This window comes from Patiria miniata, unplaced genomic scaffold, assembly GCF_015706575.1.
Source record: "Patiria miniata isolate m_02_andy unplaced genomic scaffold, ASM1570657v1 HiC_scaffold_8, whole genome shotgun sequence".
In the NCBI taxonomy this organism is placed as follows: Eukaryota; Metazoa; Echinodermata; class Asteroidea; order Valvatida; family Asterinidae; genus Patiria; species Patiria miniata.
In genome coordinates this window covers 13,208,782-13,233,558 of record NW_024037075.1, presented here as the reverse complement: position 1 = coordinate 13,233,558, position 24,777 = coordinate 13,208,782, and the positions used below count along the sequence as shown (strand labels likewise).

General features: G+C 41.2%; 1 protein-coding gene and 1 long non-coding RNA gene across 2 annotated transcripts; both read right to left on the bottom strand.

The window, feature by feature from the left end:
• Positions 1 to 4,079: 4,079 nt before the first annotated feature.
• On the bottom strand, positions 4,080 to 10,320 carry LOC119719654 (fucolectin-like). The gene is made up of 6 exons (XM_038189154.1): positions 10,113 to 10,320; positions 9,286 to 9,352; positions 7,562 to 7,711; positions 6,525 to 6,614; positions 5,372 to 5,607; positions 4,080 to 4,566 (listed from the first exon to the last, which is right to left on the bottom strand). Exons 1-5 carry the CDS (start codon positions 10,185 to 10,187, stop codon positions 5,381 to 5,383), a joined length of 609 nt encoding a protein of 202 aa, XP_038045082.1. The 5' UTR covers positions 10,188 to 10,320; the 3' UTR covers positions 4,080 to 4,566; positions 5,372 to 5,380.
• A 4,935-nt stretch (positions 10,321 to 15,255) lies between these two features.
• On the bottom strand, positions 15,256 to 23,735 carry LOC119719827. The gene is made up of 6 exons (XR_005270004.1): positions 23,598 to 23,735; positions 22,763 to 22,828; positions 21,039 to 21,188; positions 19,994 to 20,083; positions 18,854 to 19,080; positions 15,256 to 16,021 (listed from the first exon to the last, which is right to left on the bottom strand). It is a non-coding gene; the product is annotated as an uncharacterized LOC119719827 (long non-coding RNA).
• Positions 23,736 to 24,777: the final 1,042 nt, after the last annotated feature.

Below are 24,777 nucleotides of genomic sequence, written 5' to 3'. Positions count from 1 at the left end.
TCCATTGAAAAGTACATGCAAATAAAAACATGCATGAGAGTGCCGACTATATAACAGATCGAATTGTAGCAGTGCAAATGTACTTCTTGGTTCTGGTCGTGGAATGCATAATCAGTTTAGGTTTGTAGATCTTGCTTGCAAGAGTTTCAGCAGGCAAATCTGGATGACCTCCAGGAAAGGATAACTCATGAAATTGACATTCTCAGACAAGACAGGGAGGTGATTTGCCGTGCTGTTGCAGGAATGATGCGCCGAGCCCAGCTGTGCATTGAACGAGATGGTGGCCATGTTGAGGACTAAGACACCGGGGAATTGAATTGCCTTTTTAATTAAATTTAAATATTTTAAATAAACACGAAGTTTAAAAGCTAATGAAATCCTGTTTTGTCTCTTTGTTAGACAATGGTTGTGTTCTTTAAAATTGTCTCTTTCTTATCCAGCCCTGACCAGTTGGCGCAAGTCAGATTTCACCGACCCATTTAATTGCCTCCTGTGCAGTTAAGCATAAAACTAATCTGCTGAAAATGTCACCAAAAAGAAGCAGGAAGCGTTACTCTTAAAGTATATATGAAAATATCTTATCTACTATTTTGCTACAGAATAAAACTATGGCCAAGTTTAAAAGCGTATAGTTTGTTTTTGACTCGCACTGTATGGATCGCGCGCAAGATCTGTGGTTCGAACCTATGTCCATTTGCATCAAATATTCGTGTTGGTTGGGATAAGTTTAATTGAAGGGAAACAGAACCTAAGTGTCTTCCATCCACACAGCGTGATAAATATTCATGTTAGGGTGCGTGATGTGATTGGTTAAAACACGATGTATGCTGAAAAAAAATACGCTGGCGGGGAAGCTAAGCTTGGCGGAGGTTTGCGCACTCTGAGCAACCTCGTCCCCAGTGCTTACTTTATTTCCAACCGTGTTTCCAATAGTAAACCCTGGATAGGAAACTTTCTTCCTGTATCCTGATTGGATACCGCAATTGGCTAGAAATGGATTTTTATCGTGTACTTGGTGCTATTATTCACAACGTGCAGTACGTGTTTTCGCGATCATTCGTCCACGCCTTCTCGAAAATACTAATTTCCTTTCCAATTTGCTCATATTAATATGAAATATGATACTGCATGTTGTCTCGATAAGATCGTAACAGTTTGATTTAAAAAATCGTGTTTTCGTAACTCACGCCGTGCTCGCGCTGCTACGAATTGACTATGTTTTTACCCCAGACACCGCATACAAAAACAAACGCTAATGTGTAACGCATATCCAGGCACCAGACTGTTCCTCATTTGCATACGTGTGCAAAAATCTTGCACATGCAAATGATCCAATACCAGGGTGAGAGAGCAGGTAGTGGTGGGCGCGTACTGCTCGACACCCTTGGGACGAGGTTGCACTCTGAGTGCTTTCTAGTTAAATTCGCATGCGACGGCCATTTTCTGCAGTGGCACCAGGCTCGCGTCGCGCTTAGATAGTACGCACGCACTTCCAGCCGTGTAGTTGCGAAGGGCGATTACAAAGGTTACGTAACACTTTATTTTGAATGAAACTACATGCACACAGACATGTTCACGTTGGCGTGCGAAATCTTTGAAAATTATTTTTCCCGTTTGAAAGACCGTATCTTCATGCAACTTTCAGGGTTTATTTCCCTTATAATGATCCAAGTATGTGCCTAAAATCGTTTTGACATGTTCAGTACTTTTTGTTGAAATTGGAAAAATAGGCCTGTCTACGTGCATTTTTAAAAGTTGTAACACTGGTGTTTGCAATATCTGTCAATCTTTTCAAGCCTCACAAATATTGATCAAGTTCCTATCCATTATGGTGTGCAGTAAAAATGTGCATAAAAGCCTCCTTCACGATAATTAATAAATATCACCATTTTTGCCGGCTTTCATTAGTCGATACCGAGACCCGCGTCAAGTCACGCCGAGTGACGCTAATGAATATACTATATGCACTTCGTCAATGTGTTGCCGGGCTGAAATCGGTCAACCATAGCGCCTACGGCGCTACAGAATCTTTGCTGAAAACCATGCACGTGGAGTTTGGTCAAAAAAAATTCCTCGTCGAAATTTTTCTTGGAGATAGTTCAAGGTGTAACACTAGCGTTTGCAACAATAAGTGTTCAACTACTCGTGAAATAACAACTTGAGTATAGATTCCTAGAAATTGAGATAAATGCATGGATTTGGGGAAGTTTTCGAACGATTTCTTCCAGACTTGAAGGTCAGCTTTACCGCTGACTAGTATTGACATTTCGGCATCGATGACGGCGATTTTTTTTTCACCAACATGAAGTTTAGAATTTATGCTTCCGTTATAATATAACATTTCAATCACTGAGCATATTTTCTGAGAAACACAACGTTCAAAAGGCCATGTTTTTGGGGGTTCACGAATTTCACTGCTCTGTTACAGCGTTTAAGTACGTAATCGGATTAGCTTTGTTAAAGTGGGAGATATCATATAGTTTGTCCCCCCCCCCTTTTTTTCGTCCCCGAATAGAATTTGTAGCCTACAATTTATTCTATAGCTCAGAATAGCTCGAAAAGGATGTTTAATAAATGATGGTCTTTTGCTCAAACAGAAATGGTTAAAGTTGTCAGAAGTTGCCTCAGATCGCACCACCGTACCATATACCACCGAGCGTGTAGAATTCAACATTCTTCGGAGCCCTTAAGCGGGTCCCGAACCCCACGCTGCAAATATTTGGACCCACTTTTTTGGGAAAATATTTTTTGCCCCCTCCCCCAAAAATTGTGTTCTGGATCCGCCCTTGCGCCCCATCGAGGGTCCTACATTTGGCACAATATGGCGGGAAATTGTTTAGCTTTGGCGGAGATTTGCGTTCTCCGAGTGCTTTCTAGTTAAATTCGCATGCGACGGCCATTTTCTGTGGTGGCACCAGGCTCGCGTCGCACTCAGACGCGGCGAGAATGATGTACGATCCGTTCAGAATGAAATCCATTCAGAATTAAAAGGCAGTACGAGGGAAGTGACGCCCCATATCAGTTTCTCAAAACCTGGGCCTACATCTAAGAATTTTATCGCGCTTAATCGCGCGCGCGCCCACAGACAAATCAAATATACATGCTTAAACCTTAGTCTCGAATTACAGGAGTAAATCCGAACATTAGCCGGGGAGGAGAGGAAAGTAGGAAGTAGTCGCGCTATTCGTCAAAGCCATCATGAAATAGGAATACGACATTCTATTTTCAGGATCGTTTAAACATGACAGAGGAGAGAGAGAGAGAGTATAGTCTTGGTGCGAAATGTCCTTAGCTTGGTTATCCATGAGAGAAGGTACAGCCCCACCTAGCATGCATTATGCGTGCCGCACACGAGAGCTACGTCGTGCTAAGCAAAAAGTCATTCGAGGCCGTTTGCTCAACACGAGTTTTTTGCCTCGCGAGGCCGTGAGGCAAATATCTATCCCGTTTGATTTTGTTCTCAGCACGGATAGCTCTGTGTTCGGCGAGCTTTATGTGGGGGATCGTAGACGGGGGACTGGTCACTATCTTTCAATGGGGGCGCTGTTCAAAACCGAATTCGTGGTCATTGTCAGATAACATGTATCGCTATACGCTTTCCACGGGACGTTAAAATATACAGCCAATCGCGAAAAACAGGGTTTTCGCCAAAAATAAATTTAAAATGTGAAAATGGTCACTTCATGTTAAACCCGATAATCATGGTTTCGTGATTTTTCCCAGATTGCCTTATTTCCAGTGGGATCTGGTCGAGTGACAGCAGCGTTGCAAGGTCATTAAAAAAATTTTTTTTTTGGGGGGGGGGGGGTTAGACGTGAAAAGGGCAATTTGCCCATCATCCGTGCTGAAAGATAGACAGGTTTTGTTTCTTCAACGGACACCTTGCCTCTGTTAATTATTTTTGAAATGTGTGCGGGGGGGGGGGGGGGGGTTGGAACCATACGCGAGAAAATTAAAAGTCCTCTTCCAGACAAGTTCTCTTCGAACTCTTTCAATGTAATTATTTTTTTTACTAAAAGCGTGGTCCCACTTCCTGCTCATTGCTTGTTAAATAATCTTTGAAGATAGGAATTCAAACATTTATCATGATGGCTGGAGTTTCTTCCGTTTATTGTTACACTCCACTCGTATAGACTTTTTATGCTTGGTTCTTATGCTCGGCATGTAACAAAGTAACTACAAAAGTTTAAACTATAGTTTAATATCAAAGACAATATTTTCCAAAATATATGTTTATATGCCCTGAATTATTCATTTACTTTGAATTCCTTACAGAATATAAAAGTTGCTAAGCGACTTCACTAAATTGTCAAAAGAAGACAAAAACGGTTATGAATGATGAAAATACATGCAAACTTCAATCAACCCTACGCCAACTCAAACGAAAGTTTCTCAAGTGGAGCTGAAGACAAGTCGAAAAACCCTTGTGATGAATATGCAAACGATTTTCGTATCATTCGATGATAGCAAACTAGTTTATGTTAGTCTTTATATCAGTCGTCCAAAGTTGTTAATCCCTCGGCTTGAAGACCATTCCAAATTCTCGACAAATTCTGCAGTTCACGCCTGAAAAATAAAAACATATGTATGCATTTAACTTCTTGTCCATAAAATAGACCCGTTTTTAATTCTTGTGTGTATGAGCTTTAGACCGTCACAATGAAATATATGAAAGAAAATTTAGGTTATGAACTTGAATATTTTGTTTAATTCCCAACTCTGGGTAGCCAAAATAATGTAAAAATACAAGCAGGCAAGCTTAGCAAAGCTTTTACCAAAATGGAAAACGGTGAAAATGGAGTGACCAGACGCGACGGGCAAACAAAACCCTAGTTATACGCACGTACAATATTATATTCTATTGAATCGATTAAGAACGGCTATACACTGGAAGTATTTTCGCTGACTAAACAATCAATGCGGCGGAGTTTATCCCATTCATGCTTCAGAGCAGTACATGAATATTTCAAACTTACTGGGCAACTTTGGCATTAAAGACTGGAGCATTCTGAGTCAGAGACTCAAGTCCGGTAGAAAGAAAGAGCACTATAGGTTGGCCCCTCTAACACCAGCAATAGACCTGTATCATGCATGCTGCCACCATTTCAGTCATGTTCCCTGTATCCATTATCAGTACTGAATGATGTTTTTGTGCAAAAAGGAACCACACTATTTTTCCTTCCCGCCTCGCTTTGGTTACGTTGATTTGAATGGGAAAAAAATCAATATTGCCGCAACATGATAATGGTCTAGGGAACCGATTTTTTTTCTTTTAAAAGTAAACCAAGAACGAAGAACAAATGCAACAATTTCATGCAATATGCTGTGACCTCTTTAGCATTAAAGGCACAGATATGCGAGTTATTCTTACCTCCATGCTCTACATGCAAAATTTCATGGGAACGGCCCAGACCTGGACTTCGCAAATCTGCAAAACGGCCCCGTCTCTTGGAATGTGAATAACGATCTGATCTCCCACAATTGGCCTATCGCAAATGACGAGGTTCATCCCGCCAGGAATGTTGGCCGACTGGGCGGTAACTGGTGAGCCGCACGCTGGTCCGCCTATCCCCCCTACACGCACCACAGCTCCGGTCAAACGGTCATCTGTATGAAAGAAATTATTATTTTAATGTCAGACATAAGATGAGGTAAAATTAATGTTTCTGTTTATAATGACCGACCATGCCGGTGTTTCATCTACCACTCGTATAGCCAGATGATCTCGAGACGAAACTGAATTTACAAAGAACATTGCTTTTTTAGCAAAGTTCGTATTTTCGAAAGTTGCACTCATCCCTGCATATATTTGGATTCTCTAGCTCCTAGTTCACTATTGTAAAACAAATGAATGCGATAGCAAAATAAGAAAAGAAAGAAATCGATTATCCTTCTAAGATTCTAAAGTGTGAAACAAGGGACCAGACTGATTTTGGACTAAAACAAACGAAAAAAAAACTTACCAAAATGACCAAAATAAGCCCCCAAGTTTCCCACAAAATGTGGCTACCAAATTTTAATTTTCAAAAAAAGCAAACAAAATGAATTAAATACTTAATTGTATTGTAGGAAAGATGTTTTTGAAAAGTTTGACAATGAGGCAAGAAATGTGCAGTAATGTTAAAGTCACTGGTATTTATCACAGAGTGCTATGAATCGAGGTAGAAATCTAAAGTATTGTGTTTCATTATTTTATGTGCCATCGTCGCACTTTTGTGCGTTACATTTTTGACTTGTATGCAAGACGGCCAGAGCTTATTGTGCACTCGCTCTTGTTATACTAGAGACTCTGGAGAAAAGGTCGATCTATCCGACTAAATGAATTTCGTCTGGTCCCTAGTCAGTCATGGGAGTAAATGTCACTCGAATAGAATGACTTAAAAGTTTTATTCTGGAAATGAGAGTATATAAAAAGAGAGGCTTTATAAAATATTTAAACCAAACTGGGCCAATTTTAAAGACACAAAAAATCAGAGTAAACCGATCTTCCTAGTGTAAATTTGAACACGAGTTTTGTAACTCACAGTCGCCGTCTCGACGGTTCACAATGCCGACCTGCACAATACAGTGAGGCTCACGAAGATACACTCTCCACCACGGGTTGTTCTGAGGTGCTACAATAAACGAAAGTAAATAAAACTAGATATACATCTGATTCAGACGGGGAGTGTTACAAAGCATGCAAGTCCCAGGCTGAGATGTTCCATTGATGCAGTGGCGGCGCTACGGGGAAGGGAGGGGGGGGGGTATGCGTGTTAACGTATGGGAAGGGCTGTACGCACATTGCCCTGCCCCGCCCCCCCCCCCCCCCCCCCCCAGTTTTCTCCCAAACCTTTATCAACAAATAGATTGTTTATTTTCTTCGCTGTTAAGATTCATAAAATGTGGACACATTAATTTGTGGGCCGATGAAAGCATAAGAATTATTGGTACTTTGGCAGACAAAACACGCCACACATGTATTCATACAGCCGTATCCGCTCCGTTCACAAGTACCCCCTCACTGGCAAAGAAGGAACAGTGGGGGTGACCGACCGACGCCATCTTGCCTGACTGCAATTTTGCCGTGACGTGCGGCCGTACCACTGCGTGTGCATCATCCCCTGGTGTACGTGCGTCACACACAAGGAGCGGTGCGCGTCAACCAGCTAAATGTCCCGCCCATGGGACGTCGTTGCTAGGTAAAAGGGCGCCCTCTTTGTTGGCGCACGGAGCTCATATACTGTGCAGCCAACGTCTTTGTACATTTGGTATATAGACCATTCTGCGGTTCGATGCATTTCTCATTCATAAAAACGACTACACGTCTAAGTTGCTCTAGTGGCCTATTTCCGTACCATTGACAATGGGCACGCGCGCGCGTACACAGGCATAACTTTTTATTTTGACTGCCCCCCCCCAATTTTCTTTGCCCCCCCCCCCTCCCATTGCCCCCACCCACAAGAGTCTGGCGCCGCCACTGCATTGATGTACCTTTAAACATAGTGAAATGCGAGGAAAACATCACTTCATTAACCAGGCCCGTGAGTATCAGCTATCTATAGATAAACGACTGATTTACCTGTGTGTGTGCAGCTTTGTCCCTGGATCAGATCCGAGTTGAAATTCTTGTCCACTGCGTTACCAGAGCCGAAAGTGACGTCATTGAATACGAGGGTGGAACTCTGTTCTGTTTGAAGGTTGACGATATCTACCAATGTAACTGCAGGAGCTGTTCGAACATGGAAAAAAACATTGAAATCGGAATAAAAATTTTAAATTGTTCAATGATTGGTTGATGTTAGTCCGTTCCATTATACTTATGCACGCCTGTCCAACAAATTGGCGTATTGCATTGCGTAAAGGTTTGTCTAATAATTTTACCGATGCCGTATAGTATACATGTCTGAAATCTGGCAATGAAGTACCGGAAACAGCCTTCGATGTAATTGATAGTGTTTAATCTCCAAGTCCGACGTCCCATTGTAGTGGCGCACCCAGGATTTGGCTTGGGGGGGGGGGGGGGAGGGGAGCCCCCATAAAAAATTCAAACATTTCATAAGTTTAATTTAAAAAAAAAATGTTGCCCAATTTTTTTGGCCGCAGAATTTTTATTCTGGCGTCCCTGTTACACCCCTATTTAATATACTACTCGACAAAAGGCTCAAGCCCCCCCCCCCCCCCCGAGCCCCCCCCCCCCTTGGGTGTGCCACTGTCCCATTGGTCAGATGAAACATGGTTCAGGTTGACTGACCCTTATCCTTAACCCCAACCTCGTCCCCAGGGTGTCGAGCAGTACGCGCCCACCACTACCTGCTCTACTCACCCTGGTATTGGATCATTTGCATGTGCAAGATTTTTGAACACGTATCCAAATTAGGAATAGTCTGGTGCCTGCCTGTGCGTTACATTTGTATTTTTTGTATGCGGTGTCTGGGGTAAAAACAGAGTCAATTTGTCGCAGCGCGAGCACGGTGAGTTACGAAAACACGATTTTTTTTTTCAATTATACTGTTACGATCTTATCGAGACAACATGCAGTATCACATTTCATATTAATATGAACAAATTGGAAAGTAAATGAATATTTTCGAGAAGGCATGGACGAATGATCCCGAAAACACGTACTGCACGTTGTGAATAACAACACCAAGTACACGATATAAATCCATTTCTAGCCAATTGCAATATCGAATCAGGATACAGGAAGAAAGTTTCCTATCCAGGGTTTACTATTGGAAACGATGTTGGAAATAAAGTAAGCACTGGGGACGATGTTGTTATAACCCTAACCCTGAATGAGCCGTACGACTAATGGGACGTCGGACCAATGGGACGTATATAGACCAATGGGACGTCGGGCCAGTGGGACGTATAAAACAATGGGGAATCGGACTATAGAGACTTCCCCATTGATATTATCAGTGTAGTGATGCGAGTTCACTCGCCGCAAGAATTGAGCCTGGGGTTGTGGCTGATAGCCGAGAAAAGGCAGGAATTTAGCAATGGAAGCGCCTGAACTCTTATCAAAACAAGGTTTAATTTTGAAGGTCAAAGCAGGAATTTGAAAGTTTCTAAGCCCGATTTATTTATTATTTATTTTATTTTAAAAATCAAAACCTATTTTGCCTTACTTAATTACCGTACCATCCCTTTTTATTTGATAACTTGATTTCAAAGTCTTTCTTATTACAGCGGGTTGAAAGAGGTAGAACATTTCATTCTTCTCCAATGACACAAAATGAAGGTTAAACTACATCTTGGATCTTGCTCCTTACTCTATAGGTTTGACCACACAACACATACCTGCCTCATCCAAGACCTTCCTTTCCAAGGCACGCATTAACAGTTCCATGTCTCGTGAAAGTTCATCCTTGATAGAGAAAAAAAAACAATGTAAAACCACGATACTTGTATCGTTCCATAATTACGACCTGAAACGATACAAGACTTTTGCAAGACAATCATGTCAATGTTTTCAGCTCGAAACGAAAGCGTGGTGAAAGTACTCGAGTTCTTTGGGGTTTTTTCAGCTTAATATTATTACAGGAAAGATTCCCATATCGGGCCATAACTTTTAACCCTGTGCACAAACCGTATGAGACTGATCTGAAAATGTCCTTGTTTTGTCAGTAAATACTTCAATATATTCCCTGCTAAATTTGACTTTTAAGGACATATTATCACTTTCTGATGGCCGATAGGCCACTGAAGGGAAAAATTAGTGACGGCCAGATATGGGAATCTTTCCTTATTATATTTTCACTTTCCATGCCTATTTCATGACTAGTCAACACTTACTGAAATAACAATTTTTAGTCTGATGTCAAGGCAAAATACCAAGGCAGAATATTAAGGCCGAAGTCATTTCACAACTATTTATAAGGACCTTTCAATAAACAGTCGGGCATGATTATTATTGGTTAAAAGAAGAAATCGGCTCGAGAAAAGATTCGAACCCATTTTGCATATTATCTGCCTTGCGTTCTACCGACCCAGTTCAATTGCACACGATTCACTCCCTTAGAGTTTTGCAAGTCTATAATGTCAAACACTAGTCAGAAAATACATGTTTATAAATGCTTGCTCGGTGACTATTTAATGAACAGTGCTACAAATAGTTAAAAGCCCACCTCGTTATTGGCTTCCTGTGGAAATGCAAAGACAGCATGGCACAGCGCCAGAGTAAGAAGGAAAAGACGAAGCATTCTTGCTGTTGGTGGTCGACAAGGTGTGGTCAGCTCAACTTGGTCTGGGGTGTGGTGTTTCCAGTACGTGTTGACAGGAAGCGTTAATGGAATGATGGAAGGGACCCAATGTCGGGGGATTTATATATAGCACTAGGCTGCCCACTTCTTTAATTGTTCTCAACAATGTGGGATTGGCTTAGACTAGAACGAAGGATTACGCGCTTTAATCTACTTAATTTGCGCTTGAAAATTCCACGGGTCTTTACCAAGACAAATTTCGTTTGTGCTTGCGGTTTCTTGCCTGTACGCATTATAACAGACAAGTAGACTGCTTTCAGTCTCGAACGCTCTATAATCTGCTTTTCTGCAAGCATAGAAGATGATTGACTCATGCTTAAACCAGGGAGATATGAAGGGAAGGAGTCAGAACTCTTGGGCGATTTAGATTTTGACATTAACATTCCAATCCCTCGGAAATGTCCAAAGCTTTGTGACCGCAGGCCTCGCCCATTCAAAGCGTGAATGCAAGCGGCCTTTGAACGCGATGATCGTCACCGCCTTTTTAGTTGGTAACCAACAACCTCCCTGTATGCTGCATAATAAGTCATGTCACGTCGTTGCTCTTTTTTGAAAAATACATTAAATGTGAGATTTTGGAAAATGTCATAAGTTTTCATACTGAAGGCATAGAGCATTTTGTGAAATGATTGTTTCAGATGTTGACCACATTGATATAGCCAGTATTAGCCAATTCCGAACAAACACTTTCAAAATTATTCATTTTTGGCGATGTATGAGAACTGCGCATGCGTATTACCATGGTGCTATCCAAGAAGCAATACAAAATCTTTCTTCCAGCACTAGTGAGCCGGATTTCTATTATATCGAGATTAGCGTAGTGGGCGACTGAATAAGATGCCGGCCGTCAGGTGCATTTCATTGTTGCTTTCGAGCGCGGCGATAATAACACTTTGAAGTACTGAAGCTCCCACTCCTTCTGTTCATATCACCATGCTTAAACCACAGTAACTAAAACGTGTTATGTGTTCTCTTGTATAAAACTTGAAAAAAAACCGCATTATTTCGTTCAAGCGTTTGATCACCTTTTTCAGGTGGAACAGGTATTGAAATTGCTTTAACGTGTACTAGTAAAGGGCCTGTCACATTATTTGCGATCTCATAGGAGACCTTTCGGCGAGCAAAAATATTTCATAAATTTATCAATCGCAGCGAGGTCGCAAGAAAATGACAACTTTCTGTCTCAAAGAAGCTTAAGCTACGCTCATACTGTGCTCTTCCCGCGCTTACGATGCGCTCAACTCGCTCTCTATGCGCCCCTGTCAAGCTCAATTACTCGATCTAGTCGCTGCCGCTACGCTGTCACTGTGCTCACACTACGCTCTGCTCGCTGTTGATACGTCCTATTCGACCAAAATACGCTCATGTGACGTCACTTGCGCCCACTGGCGTAGGACCCACTGGCGCCCACCTGGCGACCTATGTAGTTGTCGCTGCGATCTAGTAGTTGTTTTTGCGCCCCAGCTATTTTTCAAGGACGCAGTGAGAGCGCATATAAGATTGCAGACAGTGTGACAGGGCCTTAACCTAGAAATCACGGCTTGTTGGCTATATTGGAAAGGAGAAACTATAGTACACGTCACGTAGTATGACGTCACTTGATCTAATGGACAATGTGTTGGGCGGTGTAACGTATGCGCAATGCGCCTCCTAGGCTTGACCAATGCACAAGCTATTCAATATAGTTAAGTGACTGCACGACCTCCGTAGCCTTGGTTCGAAGGCGTTGTTTCCCACTTTCATTCTGTTTAATGGTCACCGTGCTTAATTCTTACAAATTCTATAATTTTCACCGATTCCTAGCGTTGATGTGAGTAATTTCCATCGTGTAGTATATAATACCAGTTGGCGAGTAAATTGCGCCCTCTGTCTATGACACTTGTAAGTATGCAGATTTTCACAATGTGCTCTCTAATTTCCAAAGACTGATACTATAGGGATCAGATGGTTTAAAATGAAAATCAATATCATTTAAGATTTTAAAAACTTGAATTTCTTTTTTTAAACACAGTTCGGTGTCTTGAGTGCAAACTATTTTTATTCGATACTGAAATTTGCTATTAATCGTATTTTCCATAGTTACAGTAGGATCTATTTTAACCAAGTACATGGGTTCTAGACCTATGGTATAACCAAGTATAGGGGAACGACGCTTCCATTATTTTCAGAAGTGAAAAACGAATTTCCACCCAGATAAAATTGACCAATAATTATTCACTGAGTGATACCGGGAAGAATCACATGTAACAAGCCAGTCAGTCTCACAGCCACTGTAGGAGATGTTCCAACATCTTAAACGTATTTACAGAAACAAAAGGAGTGAGGCCACAGTTCTTTATGTAACTCTACTTCAAATTTGGTGAGTGTACAAAAATCCAGAGTTGTAATGACTCGAGTCGATGACTCGACTCGAGTCCGACTCGAGTCACATTTTTTGGCGACTCGACTCGACTCGAGTCCCGACGGGTAAATGACTCGACTCGACTCGAGTCACTGTGAGCAAATGACTCGACTCGACTTGAGTCCCTCATCAGAATGACTCGACTCGACTCGAGGAAGGCTAATAAGACTCGAGTCCCAAAATAAAGCAAAACTTAATTGCGAAAAATATTTGCAATGACTTACGCTGCGCCGTTCGCGTTGCCAGTTTTTGTTCACGTCACGTTAATGTTCGCGAATAATGTACGTTTATATACAGCGGCAGTCTGTTTCCTTCCTCCATAATGAAACAACAAACATACACCGTGTCGCGGACTCCCACCTTGTGGTTCTATAGCATGTAATGCTAAACCCGGAACCAGACTTAAAACGCATTTCTCATTCCGTGGTTTCATCATTGGTTTCGGGCGATTTTGAAGTTCTTGGTGGAACGCTGGCTAAATTCATGTCCCGATTTCACACAAAAAAAAATGGATACGGACGGGCCCACCTTTAAATAATCAGAAACAGTTTTGTATAATGCAATTAGGTTTTAACATTGTCAGCGATTAGCGAACAACAAAATCTAGACCCGAAGCCAAACCAGTAGTTCAGTCGGAAAAGGGGGTATCGTGCACCCTCGGAAATCAATTTCTAATCAACGTTTCTAGGTTAGAAAAAATGCGTAGAAACGATTTGCTATGTTAAAAAATTCAAAAAATGTCCCACGTATTGTTTTTATGCAAATTAGTGCCGCCATTACCGAAAATCTATTTTAATTATATCTCAGCCAATATTGCAGATAACTGAACGAACTAGGTGTCTAAACCCATGTTTTCAAGGTCGGAGATCACAATAAAACTAGTCTGGAAGTGACCACATGTGTCTGTGGCATAGGAATATGCAAATTAGTGCCGCAAATACCGGAAAGTCATGTTTTTGGCATATCTCGCCAATATAGCACATAACTACACCATTAAGGTGTCTAAACCATGTTTTGAGGGTCAAGTATCATTAGAAGACCATTCACGAAGTACCTATGTGTGTCTTTGGCATGAAAATATGTAAATAATAAAGTGTCGGTTTATCGCTATTTGATTTTTAGCCAATATCTCGGCCAATATTGCACTTAACTACACAAGTAAGGTGTCTAAACCCATGTTTTGATGGTCAGGTATCATTAGAAAACCATTCACGAAGTACTATGTGTGTCTCTGGCAGGTAAATATGTAAATCTAAAGTGTCGATTTATCAGAAATTTGATTTTTAGCCAATATCTCGGCCAATATTGCAGCTAATGTTGACAGAAGGTTTTTGATAAGCAATAATGATCAAAGTTTATTTTAAGCCATCATATTCAAAATAAACTGTAATATGGCTGAAATTGAATATAATTTGGCGGAAAATCATTTTTTTGATAAACCGGCAATTTAGAATTTACATATTTTCATGCCAAAGACACACATAGTTACTTCGTGAATGGTCTTCTAATGATACCTGACCCTCAAAACATGGGTTTAGACACCTTACTTGTGTAGTTAAGTGCAATATTGGCCGAGATATTGGCTAAAAATCAAAGAGCGGATAAACCGACACTTTATTATTTACATATTTTCATGCCAAAGACACACATAGTTACTTCATGAATAGTCTTCTAATGATACTTGACCCTCAAAACATGGATTTAGACACCTTACTGGTGTAGTTATGTGCTATATTTGCCGAGATATGCCAAAAACATGACTTTCCGGTATTAGCGGCACTAATTTGCATATTCCTATGCCACAGACACATGTGGTCACTTCCAGACTAGTTTTATTGTGATCTATGACCTTGAAAACATGGGTTTAGACACCTAGTTTGTTCAGTTATCTGCAATATTGGCTGAGATATAATTAAAAATAGATTTTTCGGTAATGGCGGCACTAATTTGCATAAAAACAATACGTGGGACATTTTTTGAATTTTTTAACATAGCAAATCGTTTTCTACGCATTTTTTCTTACCTAGAAACGTTGATTAGAAATTGATTTCCGAGGGTGCACGATACCCCCCTTTTCCGACTAACTACAGTTACATGTATAAGACCGAAGTTTCACATCTTCTTATCTGTGACGTGAGCTAGCAATGGAAACTGTTGGTTGGGTACCATACAGCATACTTTATGTCTTTGGATTTCCGTAATAGACTGGTGCCTTGTATTCTTTCTCTCTTGTGTTTGTTGCTTTTTATTGTAATTTAGTGTTCAAATATTTGTGACTCGAATTGACTCGAGCTAAATACTTGACTCGACTCGACTCGACTCGACCACACTCTGTGACTCGACTCGACTCGACTCGACTCGACCTTGTTGACCTAATGACTCGACTCGACTCGAGTCACTTCTTTAAAATGACTCGACTCGACTCGAGTCACAAAAATCAGTGACTCGTTACAACTCTGCAAAAATCAAGACCCGTTTGGTCACAACCGTGAAGAATTGCAGGAAAGGGCTACTCTCTGAATATCGCAAAGAAATGGAAAGATTAACCCTTTATCGAATTTCCTCTGTAATGAAAACACGTCAATAAGGCACACTGAAACAAGTCCATTTGCTTTATTGAATTAGCTGCCACGCTATTTTATTAACGAACTAGCACAGAATTGAACTACCGTGCTTCTAAGGCTACTGCACAAAAGAACGAAGAAAGAACTCAAGATCCCTGATTGTGAACGAGTGTATTTCGTTTTCAATACAATTATTGCGTTTATTTAAAGTATGCAACTTTTCCCTCATTACGTAAAGAGGTTTGTTAGACGAGTGTGCCAAAACGCTGTGAGCTCTAAAACGTATTGGGTAGTAAAAGTCACGCTATTTTCGATACTGGTAATTTTAATCACTGACTTTTGTTGTATGTATCTAATATTATCATTGTTTTTATGATGAAGACCACTGAGAATGACTAGTCCACTTTAAATTCGTGGCATGTTAGTCGCCGTGTTGGTATTTTAGTACTGTACATGTACTCCCCAATGAAAACTTCATGACGGGTTTGAGGAACTAATCTTTCTCAATTGTTTAGACACTAGTCAGTCGGAATATCTCCTTATGATGCATGTGTTTTTTTCCAAACCAATATAAAGACTGGCATGACCATGCATGTGGTCTGAGTTTGCTTTTGGAGAAACTAGTGATTTTTATAATTGTTTGTGAATTCAGAATCGAGGAATGGTTATTCATTTAATTGAACGATAAAAGTGACAATCAAAAGGACTATACGACTAGCTATTGTGGCAGTGGAAACGAAAGTCCGTTGTCCGTTGTCCGTGGTCTTGTCGATCCCGTGGCCTTGTCGGTCCTTCCCGGTTGCACGACCCTTGTCACAAGAAATCACAACAAATATATAGCGTTATAGGCTTTGGAACGATAGCGTTGATAGTATACAAATATTGAATGCTTCGAGTAGTATAGTAAAACTAGCTGATCCATGGACATTCTATTTTCCCGAGGCGTAGCCGAGGGAAAATAGAATGGTCCATGGACCACCAAGGGAGGCTAGTTTTACGTTACGTTAAACGTTATTATAACACCTCACCCGCAGATTCTGTGTCTTGATTGGCCGAGAGCGAGTCACATGATACTTTCTATTTTGGCTATCTTTCTGTGCACGGCCAAAAGTACTAAGCCCGTAGCAACCAAAGCACTACACCATTAGCAACAAAAGTACTATTTCCACGGCGCGGCATGTGTGTGCAAATGCATGCTTGTGTGCGCGTTGTGCGCTTTGTTCCAAAGAGAAGCGCGCCACAGAGTTGGGTTCAAACATTTAACGAAGGGGTAGTTTGGAAGAGAGAAATACATTTTCAACCAATTTTGTATTGAAATTGAAGTTTATTTCAACTGTGTTCAGATTTAGATAATTTAAAATATTAAAACCAAGCAGAATCTGTGGTTGAAGTGTTGTAAAACAATATATAATGATTTATCTCTTGGTGAAGTAAAACTAGCCTCCCTCGGTGATCCATGGAGCATTCTATTTTCCCTCGGCCACCTAGCTCGGGAGGCTAGTTTTACTACACCACTCGAAGCATTCAATATTTGTATACTCTAGCAATGTAACAAATTCTTTGAAAACTCTGCTATAAAAAAGACACATGAGAAACTCCGCGAAAAGACTTATGTAACAGCATATTTTTAGTAGTATAAGTGCGTAGGCCTATTCTCCCCATGATTAGGCCCCCAAAAAATAAGTCTCCGGTTACTGGTATGGAGCTTGCCCAAAAAATGGTGCGGCGACGCGTTTTTTAATTTTTTTTTATTCACCTGATTTTTTTGCCTCAAATGTCGGCTGATGACTGCAAATGGTGCCCGACTAGACTTAGTGTAATTACATGGGAGTCCAGAGAAGCCACATAAAGCTTATTCTCGATCATAACCCCATCTAAAAACACGTTGAAATTGTGCAGCAGCAGGATTCCAGTCAAACCAGTGAATGTTGCAGTTTTGAGACATCATCTTTCATTGAAAAAAAACCTTTTTCCTTTTGCCGACGCGCATGGCTACGGCGACGCGCGCGCATACCAGAAACCGGAGACTTTTTTTGGCCTTATACTATACCAACTGGGGTGAGTATGATTGCCATTTCAATAGTTATTTCACCAGACTCACATAGTACATCTCAACATTTTGATGTGAAATGCACATTGCTCATAGGGTGCCCAGTGCTGTTAGCTAGTCTACATAAATAGTCAATAGTTAATAGTCATAACTTAAACGCACGCGTATCTTTTTGGGCAGGTTGAATCGTAAATCAATCAATCGTAAGTCGCGTAAATACCACTTGCAATTTCCGCTTGCGAGGACCTCAGTAGTTGACTCCATATCTTGAGGTGGTAGTTTGAGTATAAGAACAGACCGTATGCGTTGTAGGACATAATTATGTATGCATTTAACTTCTTGTCCATAAAATAGGCCAGTTTTTAATTCTTTTGTGTATGGGCTTTAGACCGTCACAATGAAATATATATGAAAGAAAATATAAGTTATGAACCTTATTATTTTGCTTAATTCCCAACTCTGGGTAGCCAAAATAATGTCAAAATACAAGCAGGCAAGCTTAATTAGCAAAGCTTTTCCCAGGTCACGGGGGGGGGGGGGGGGGGGGCAGAGTGGAAGATTGCAAGGGGATGGAGATTTCAAAAGCAAAATCGGGACGGTGAAAATGGATTGACCAGACGAAAATTCTATTTTGCAACGGGCAAACAAAACCCTAGTTATACGCACGTACAATATTATATTCTATTGAATCGATAAAGAACGGCTATTCACTGGAAGGGGGTAGTGTTTTCACTGACTACACAATCAATGCGGCGGAGTTTAGCCGATTCATGCGTTCAGAGCAGTACATGAATATTTCAAACTTTTGGGGCAACTTGGGTATTAAAGACTGGAGCATTCTAAGTCACAAGGACAGTCAGCGACTCAAGCCCGGTAGAAAGAAAGAGCACTATAGGCTGGCCCCTCTAACACCAGCAATAGACCTGTATCATGCATGCTGCCACCATTTCAGTCATGTTCCCTGTATCCATTATCAGTACTGAATGATGTGTTTGTGCAAAAAGGAACCAGACTATTTTTCCTTCCAGCCTCGCTTTGGTTACGTTGATTGGAATGGGAAATAATCAATATGGCCGCAACATGATAAGGCCAAAAAAAAAGTCTCCGGTTTCTGGTATGCTCGCGCGTCGCCGTAGCCATGTGCGTCGGCAAAATGAAAACGTTTTTTTTTTCAATGAAAGATGATGCCTCAAAACCGCCAAACTCACTGGTTTGACTGGAATCCTGCTGCTGCACAATTTTAACGTGTTTTTAGATGGGGTTATGATCGAGAATATATCTTTATGTGGCCTCTCTGGACTCCCATATTATATTTGCACTAAGTTTAGTCGGGCACCATTTGCAGTCATCAGCCGACATTTGAAGCAAAAAAAAAAAAACAGGTAAAAAAAAAAAGCCGCGTCACCGCACCACTTTCTGGGCAAGCTCCGTACCAGAAACCGGAGACGTTTTTGGCCTAATGGTCTAGGGAACCGATTTTGTTTTGTTTTAAAAGTAAACGACGAAGAACAAATGCAACAATTTCATGCAATATGCTGTGACCTCTTTAGCCTTAATCTTTTGAAGGCACAGATATGCGAGTTATTCTTACCTCCATGCTCTACATGCAAAATTTCATGGGAACGGCCCAGACCTGGACTTCGCAAATCTGCAAAATGGCCCCGTCTCTTGGAATGTGAATAACGATCTGATCTCCCGCAATTGGCTTATCGCAAATGACGAGGTTCATCCCGCCGGGAATGTTGGCCGACTGCGCGGTAACTGGTGAGCCGCACGCTGGTCCGCCTACACGCACCACAGCTCCGGCCAAACGGTCATCTGTGTGAAAGAAATGATTTAATGTTAGACATAAGATGAGGTAAAATTAATGTTTCTGTTTATAATGACCGACTATGCCGGTGTTTCATCTACCACTCGTATATAGCCAGATTATCTCAAGACGAAACTGAATTTACAAAGAACATTGCTTTGAGCAAAGTTCGTATTTTCGAAAGTTGCACTCATCCCTGCATCATCTTTGGATACTCTAGCTCCTAGTTCATTATTGTAAAAAAAAAGAATGCGATAGCAAAATAAGAAAAGGAAGAAATCGATTATCCTTCTAAGATTCTAAAGAGTGAAACAAGGGACCAGACTGATTTTGGACTAAAACAAACGAAAAAAAACTTACCAAAATGACCAAAATAAGCCCCCAAGTTTCCCACAAAATGTGGCTACCAAATTTTCATTTTCAAAAAAAGCAAACAAAATAAATTAAATACTTAATTGTATTGTAGGAAAGACGTTTTTGAAAAGTTTGTACATGGAGGCAAGAAATGTGCAGTAATGTTAAAGTCACTGGTATTTATCACAGAGTGCTATGAATCGAGGCAGAAATCTAAAGTATTGTGTTTCATTATTTATGTGCCATCGACGTCGCACTTTTGTGCGTTGCATTTTTGACTTGTATGCAAGACGGCCAGAGCTTATTGTGCACTCGCTCTTGTTATAGAGACTCTGGTGAAAAGGTCGATCTATCCGACTGAATGAATTTCGTCTGGTCCCTAGTCAGTCATGGGAGTAAATGTCACTCGAATAGAATGACTTAAAAGTTTTATTCTGGAAATGAGGGTATATAAAAAGAGAGGCTTTATAAAATATTTAAACCAAACTGGGCCAATTTTAAAGACACAAAAAATCAGAGCAAACCGATCTTCCTAGTGTAAATTTGAACACGAGTTTTGTAACTCACAGTCGCCGTCTCCACGGTTCACAATGCCGACCTGCACAATACAGTGAGGCTCACGAAGATACACTCTCCACCACGGGTTGTTCTGAGGTGCTACAATAAACGAAAGTAAATAAAACTTGATATACATCTGATTCAGACGGGGAGTGTTACAAAGCATGCAAGTCCCAGGCTGAGATGTTCCATTGATGCAGTGGCGGCGCTACGGGGAGGGGGGGGGGGGGGTATGCGTGTTAACGTATGGGAAGGGCTGTACGCACATTGCCCTGCCCCGCCCCGCCCCCCCCCCCCCCCCCCCCCCCAGTTTTTTCCCAAAAAATTATCAACAAATAGATTTATTTTCTTCGCTGTTAAGATTCATAAAATGTGGACACATTAATTTGTTGGCCGATGAAAGCATAATAATTATTGGTACTTTGGCAGACAAAACACGCCACACATGTATTCATACAGCCGTATCCGCTCTGTTCACAAGTACCCCCTCACTGGCAAAGAAGGAACAGTGGGGGTGACCGACCGACGCTGTCTTGCCCGACTGCAATTTTGCCGTGACGTGCGGCCGTACCACTGCGTGTGCATCACCCCCTGGTACATGGTGTACGTGCGTCACACACAAGGAACGGCGCGCGTTATCCAGCTAAATGTCCCGCCCATGGGACGTCGTTGCTAGGTAAAAGGGCGCCCTCTTTCGTTGGCGCACGGATCCCATATACTGTGCAGCCAACGTCTTTGTACATTTGGTATACAGACCATTCTGCGGTTAGATGCATTTCTCATTCATAAAAACGACTACACATCTAAGCTGCTCTAGTGGCTTATTTCCGGACCATTGACAATGGGCGTACACATGAGGCATAAGATTTTTTTTTGACAGCCCCCCCCCCCCCCAAAATATTTCTTTGCCCCCCAATTGCCCCCCCCCCCCCATCCACAAGAGTCTGGCGCCGCCACTGCATGTACCTTTGAACATAGTGAAATGCGAGGAAAATATCACTTCACTAACCCAGCCCGTGAGTATCAGCTATCTATAGATAAACGACTGATTTACCTGTGTGCGCGCAGCTTCGTCCCTGGATCAGATCCGAGTTGAAATTCTTGTCCACTGCGTTACCAGAACCGTAAGTGACGTCATTGAATACGAGGGTGGAACTCTGTTCTGTTTGAAGGTTGACGATATCTACCAATGTAACCGCAGGAGCTGTTCGAACATGGAAAAAAACCCATTGAAATCGGAATAAAATTTTTAAATTGTTCAAAGATTGGTTGATGTTAGTCCGTTCCATTATACTTATGCACGCCTGTCCAACAAATTGGCGTATTGCATTGCGTAAAGGTTTGTCTAATAATTTTACCGATGCCGTATAGTAGGCCTATACAGTCATGTCTGAAATCTGGCAATGAAGTACCGGAAACAGCCTTCGATGTAATTGATAGTGGTTAATCTCCAAGTCCGACGTCCCATTGTAGTGGCGCACCCAGGATTTGGCTTTGGGGAGCCCCAATTTTTTTCCAAACATTTCATAAGTTTAATTAAAAAAAAAAATGTTGCCCAATTTTTTTGGCCGCAGAATTTTTATTCTGGCGTCCCTATTACACCCCTATTATACTACTCGACAAAAGGCTCAAGCCCCCCCCCAGCCCCCCCCCCCCCCCCTTGAGTGCGCCACTGTCCCATTGGTCAGATGAAACATGGTTCAGGTTGACTGACCCTTATCCTTAACCCCAACCTCGTCCCCAGGGTGTCGAGCAGCACGCGCCCACCACTACCTGCTCTCTCACCCTGGTATTGGATCATTTGCATGTGCAAAATTTTTGAACACGTATCCAAATTAAGACTAGTCTGGTGCCTGTCTGTGCGTTACATTCGCATTTTTTTGTATGTGGCGTCTGGGGTAAAAACAGAGTCAAATTGTCGCAGCGCGAGCATTGCGTGAGCTACGAAAACACGATTTTTTTCAATTAAACTGTTACGATCTTATCAAGACAACATGCAGTATCACATTTCATATTAATATGAACAAATTGGAAAGTAAATGAATATTTTCGAGAAGGCATGGACGAATGACCACGAAAACACGTACTGCACGTTGCGAATAACAACACCAAGTACACGATATAAATCCATTTCTAGCCAAAAAGTGCGATATCGAATCAGGATACAGGAAGAAAGTTTCCTATCCAGGGTTTACTATTGGAAACGATGTTGGAAATAAAGTAAGCACTGGGGACGAAGTTGTTATAACCCTAACCCTGAATGAGCCGTACGACTAATGGGACGTCGGACCAATGGGACGTATAGACCAATGGGACGTCGGGCCAGTGGGACGTATAAAACAATGGGAAATCGGACTATAGAGACGTCCCCATTGATAGTATACAGTGTAGTGATGCGAGTTCACTCGCCGCAAGAATTGAGCCATGGGGTTGTGGCTGATAGCTGAGAAAAGGCGGGAATTTAGCAATGGAAGCGCCTGAACTCTTATCAATTCAAAACAAGGCTTTATTTTGAAGGTCAAAGCCAGGAATTTAAAAGTTTCTAAGCCCGATTTAATTATTATTATTTATTTTATTTTAAAAATCAAAACCTATTTTGCCTTACTTAATTACCGTACCATCCCTTTTTATTTGATAACTTGATTTCAAAGTCTTTCTTATTACAGCGGGTTAAAAGAGGTAGAACGTTTCATTTTCCTCCAATGACACACAAAAAAAGGTTAAACTACATCTTTAATCTTGCTCCTTACTCTATAGGTTTGACCACACAACACATACCTGCCTGATCCAAGTACTTCCTTTCCAAGGCACGCTTTAACAGTTCATGTCTCGTGAAAGTTCATCCTTGATAGAGAAAAACCAATGTAAAACTTTGATACTTCATATATCTGTATCACTCCATAAATAAGACCTGAAACGCTACAAGAATTTTGCAAAGCATGTAAATGTTTGCGGCTCGAAACGAAAACGTGGTGAAAGTACTCGAGTTCTCTTTTTTTCAGCTTAATATTATTATAGGAAAGATTCCTATATCTGGCCATAACTTTTAACCTTATTCACAAACCGTATGAGACTGGTCTGAAAATGTCTGTGTTTTCTCAGTAAATACTTCAATATTTTCCCTGCTAGATTTGACTTTAAGGACATTTATCACTCTCTGATGGCTGATAGGCCACTGAAAGGAAAAATTAGTGACGGCCAAAGATTGGAATCCTTCCTGATCCTTACTATATTTTCACTTTCCAGGCCTATTTCGTGACTAGTCAACACATACAGAAAATCTCAATTTTTTTAGTCTGATGTCAAGGCAAAATACCAAGGCAGAATATTAAGGCCGAAGTCATTCCACAACTATGTATAACTAGTATCAGGACCTTTCAGTAAACAGTTGGGCATGATTATTATTGGTTAAAACAGAAGAAATCGGCTCGAGAAGGGATTGAATCTATTTTGCATATTATCTGGCTTGCGTTCTACCACCCAGTTCAATTGCACACGATTCACTCCCTTAGAGTTTTGCAAGTCTATAATGTCAAACACAAGTAGGAAAATGCATATTTATAAATGCTTGCTCTGTGACTATAACAGTGCTACAAAATTGTTAAAAGCCCACCTCGTTATTGGCTTCCTGTGGAAATGCAAAGACAGCATGGCACAACGCCAGAGTAAGAAGGAAAAGACGAAACATTCTCTCTCTTGGTGGTTGACAAGGTGTGGTCGGCTCAACTGGGTCTGCGGGAGTGTGGTGTTTCCAGTGCGTAGACGAGAAGCCACGTATATCACGTATATATTTGTGCCTTCTGCTTAGCCTTGTCTCATTGTGCCCAGGTATCCCAATCGAGGCCATAATCGAGGCCATCAGCCTTGTCCCTTTATAAAACTTAAATATGGCATGACAAATTATTCTTTCTTACTCTAATTTTTGTTTCAATAGGTCTATTGATGCTCCGTATTCAAATGATGTAGTAGTCTTTTCGCAAGCAGTGATTTCTTTGATTAAGATTGTTTTTTCCCTTAAAAATGTAAGTTTTTAGGTATAAGGGAGATCTATGGAAGTGAAGCCAGCAATGTCGATGTTCCCTTCCAGGTGATAAATAGGGAGCCACAATTGTGGTTTTTTTTAATTCACAATTGATTGATTTGCTCTTTATCAGTATAATTCACGGTCAATTTGCATGGCAAAAAGAAGGCAACGAATATTCCTTTTAAAGAAATGTAGCCCAGCTGATTATAATGGTGAGTTTTATTGGCAACTTATTTTGAGTGTATAATTTTTTGGGGAAAAACTTTGGGAAAACTCACATAATGGAAATTTTGGACATTCTATGCCACCATAGCGCCAGAATATGTTGGTAAAATGTCGCCAACATGGGAAGACTATAGTAGATGTCTCCCACTGCGCATGTGCAGCAAGTATAACCCCCAAGTGAATACACCCGCAATGGGCTATTCATAAGGTCCCCTTATTCCTAAAAACTCAGATTTTTAAGGGAAAGAACATCAATAGACCTATTGAAACAAAAATTTGAGTAAGAAAGACTGATTATGTCATGCCGCATTTACTAAGCCAAGGCTGATGGCGTCGAGTGGGATACCTGGGCACAATAGACAAACAAAGTGGAAGGTTCTTTCGTACCCCGCCCTGCAAACTGATGAATTCACGCTCTGATTGGTTAGATTTTGGGCAACCTGTGACCAGAGCGTCATCAAGGTCATGACTCTGCAAGGTTTGAAACGGTCGTAAAGATTGATTCATTACTCTTTTATTCCAATTTAGAGACGTTTTATTTTTG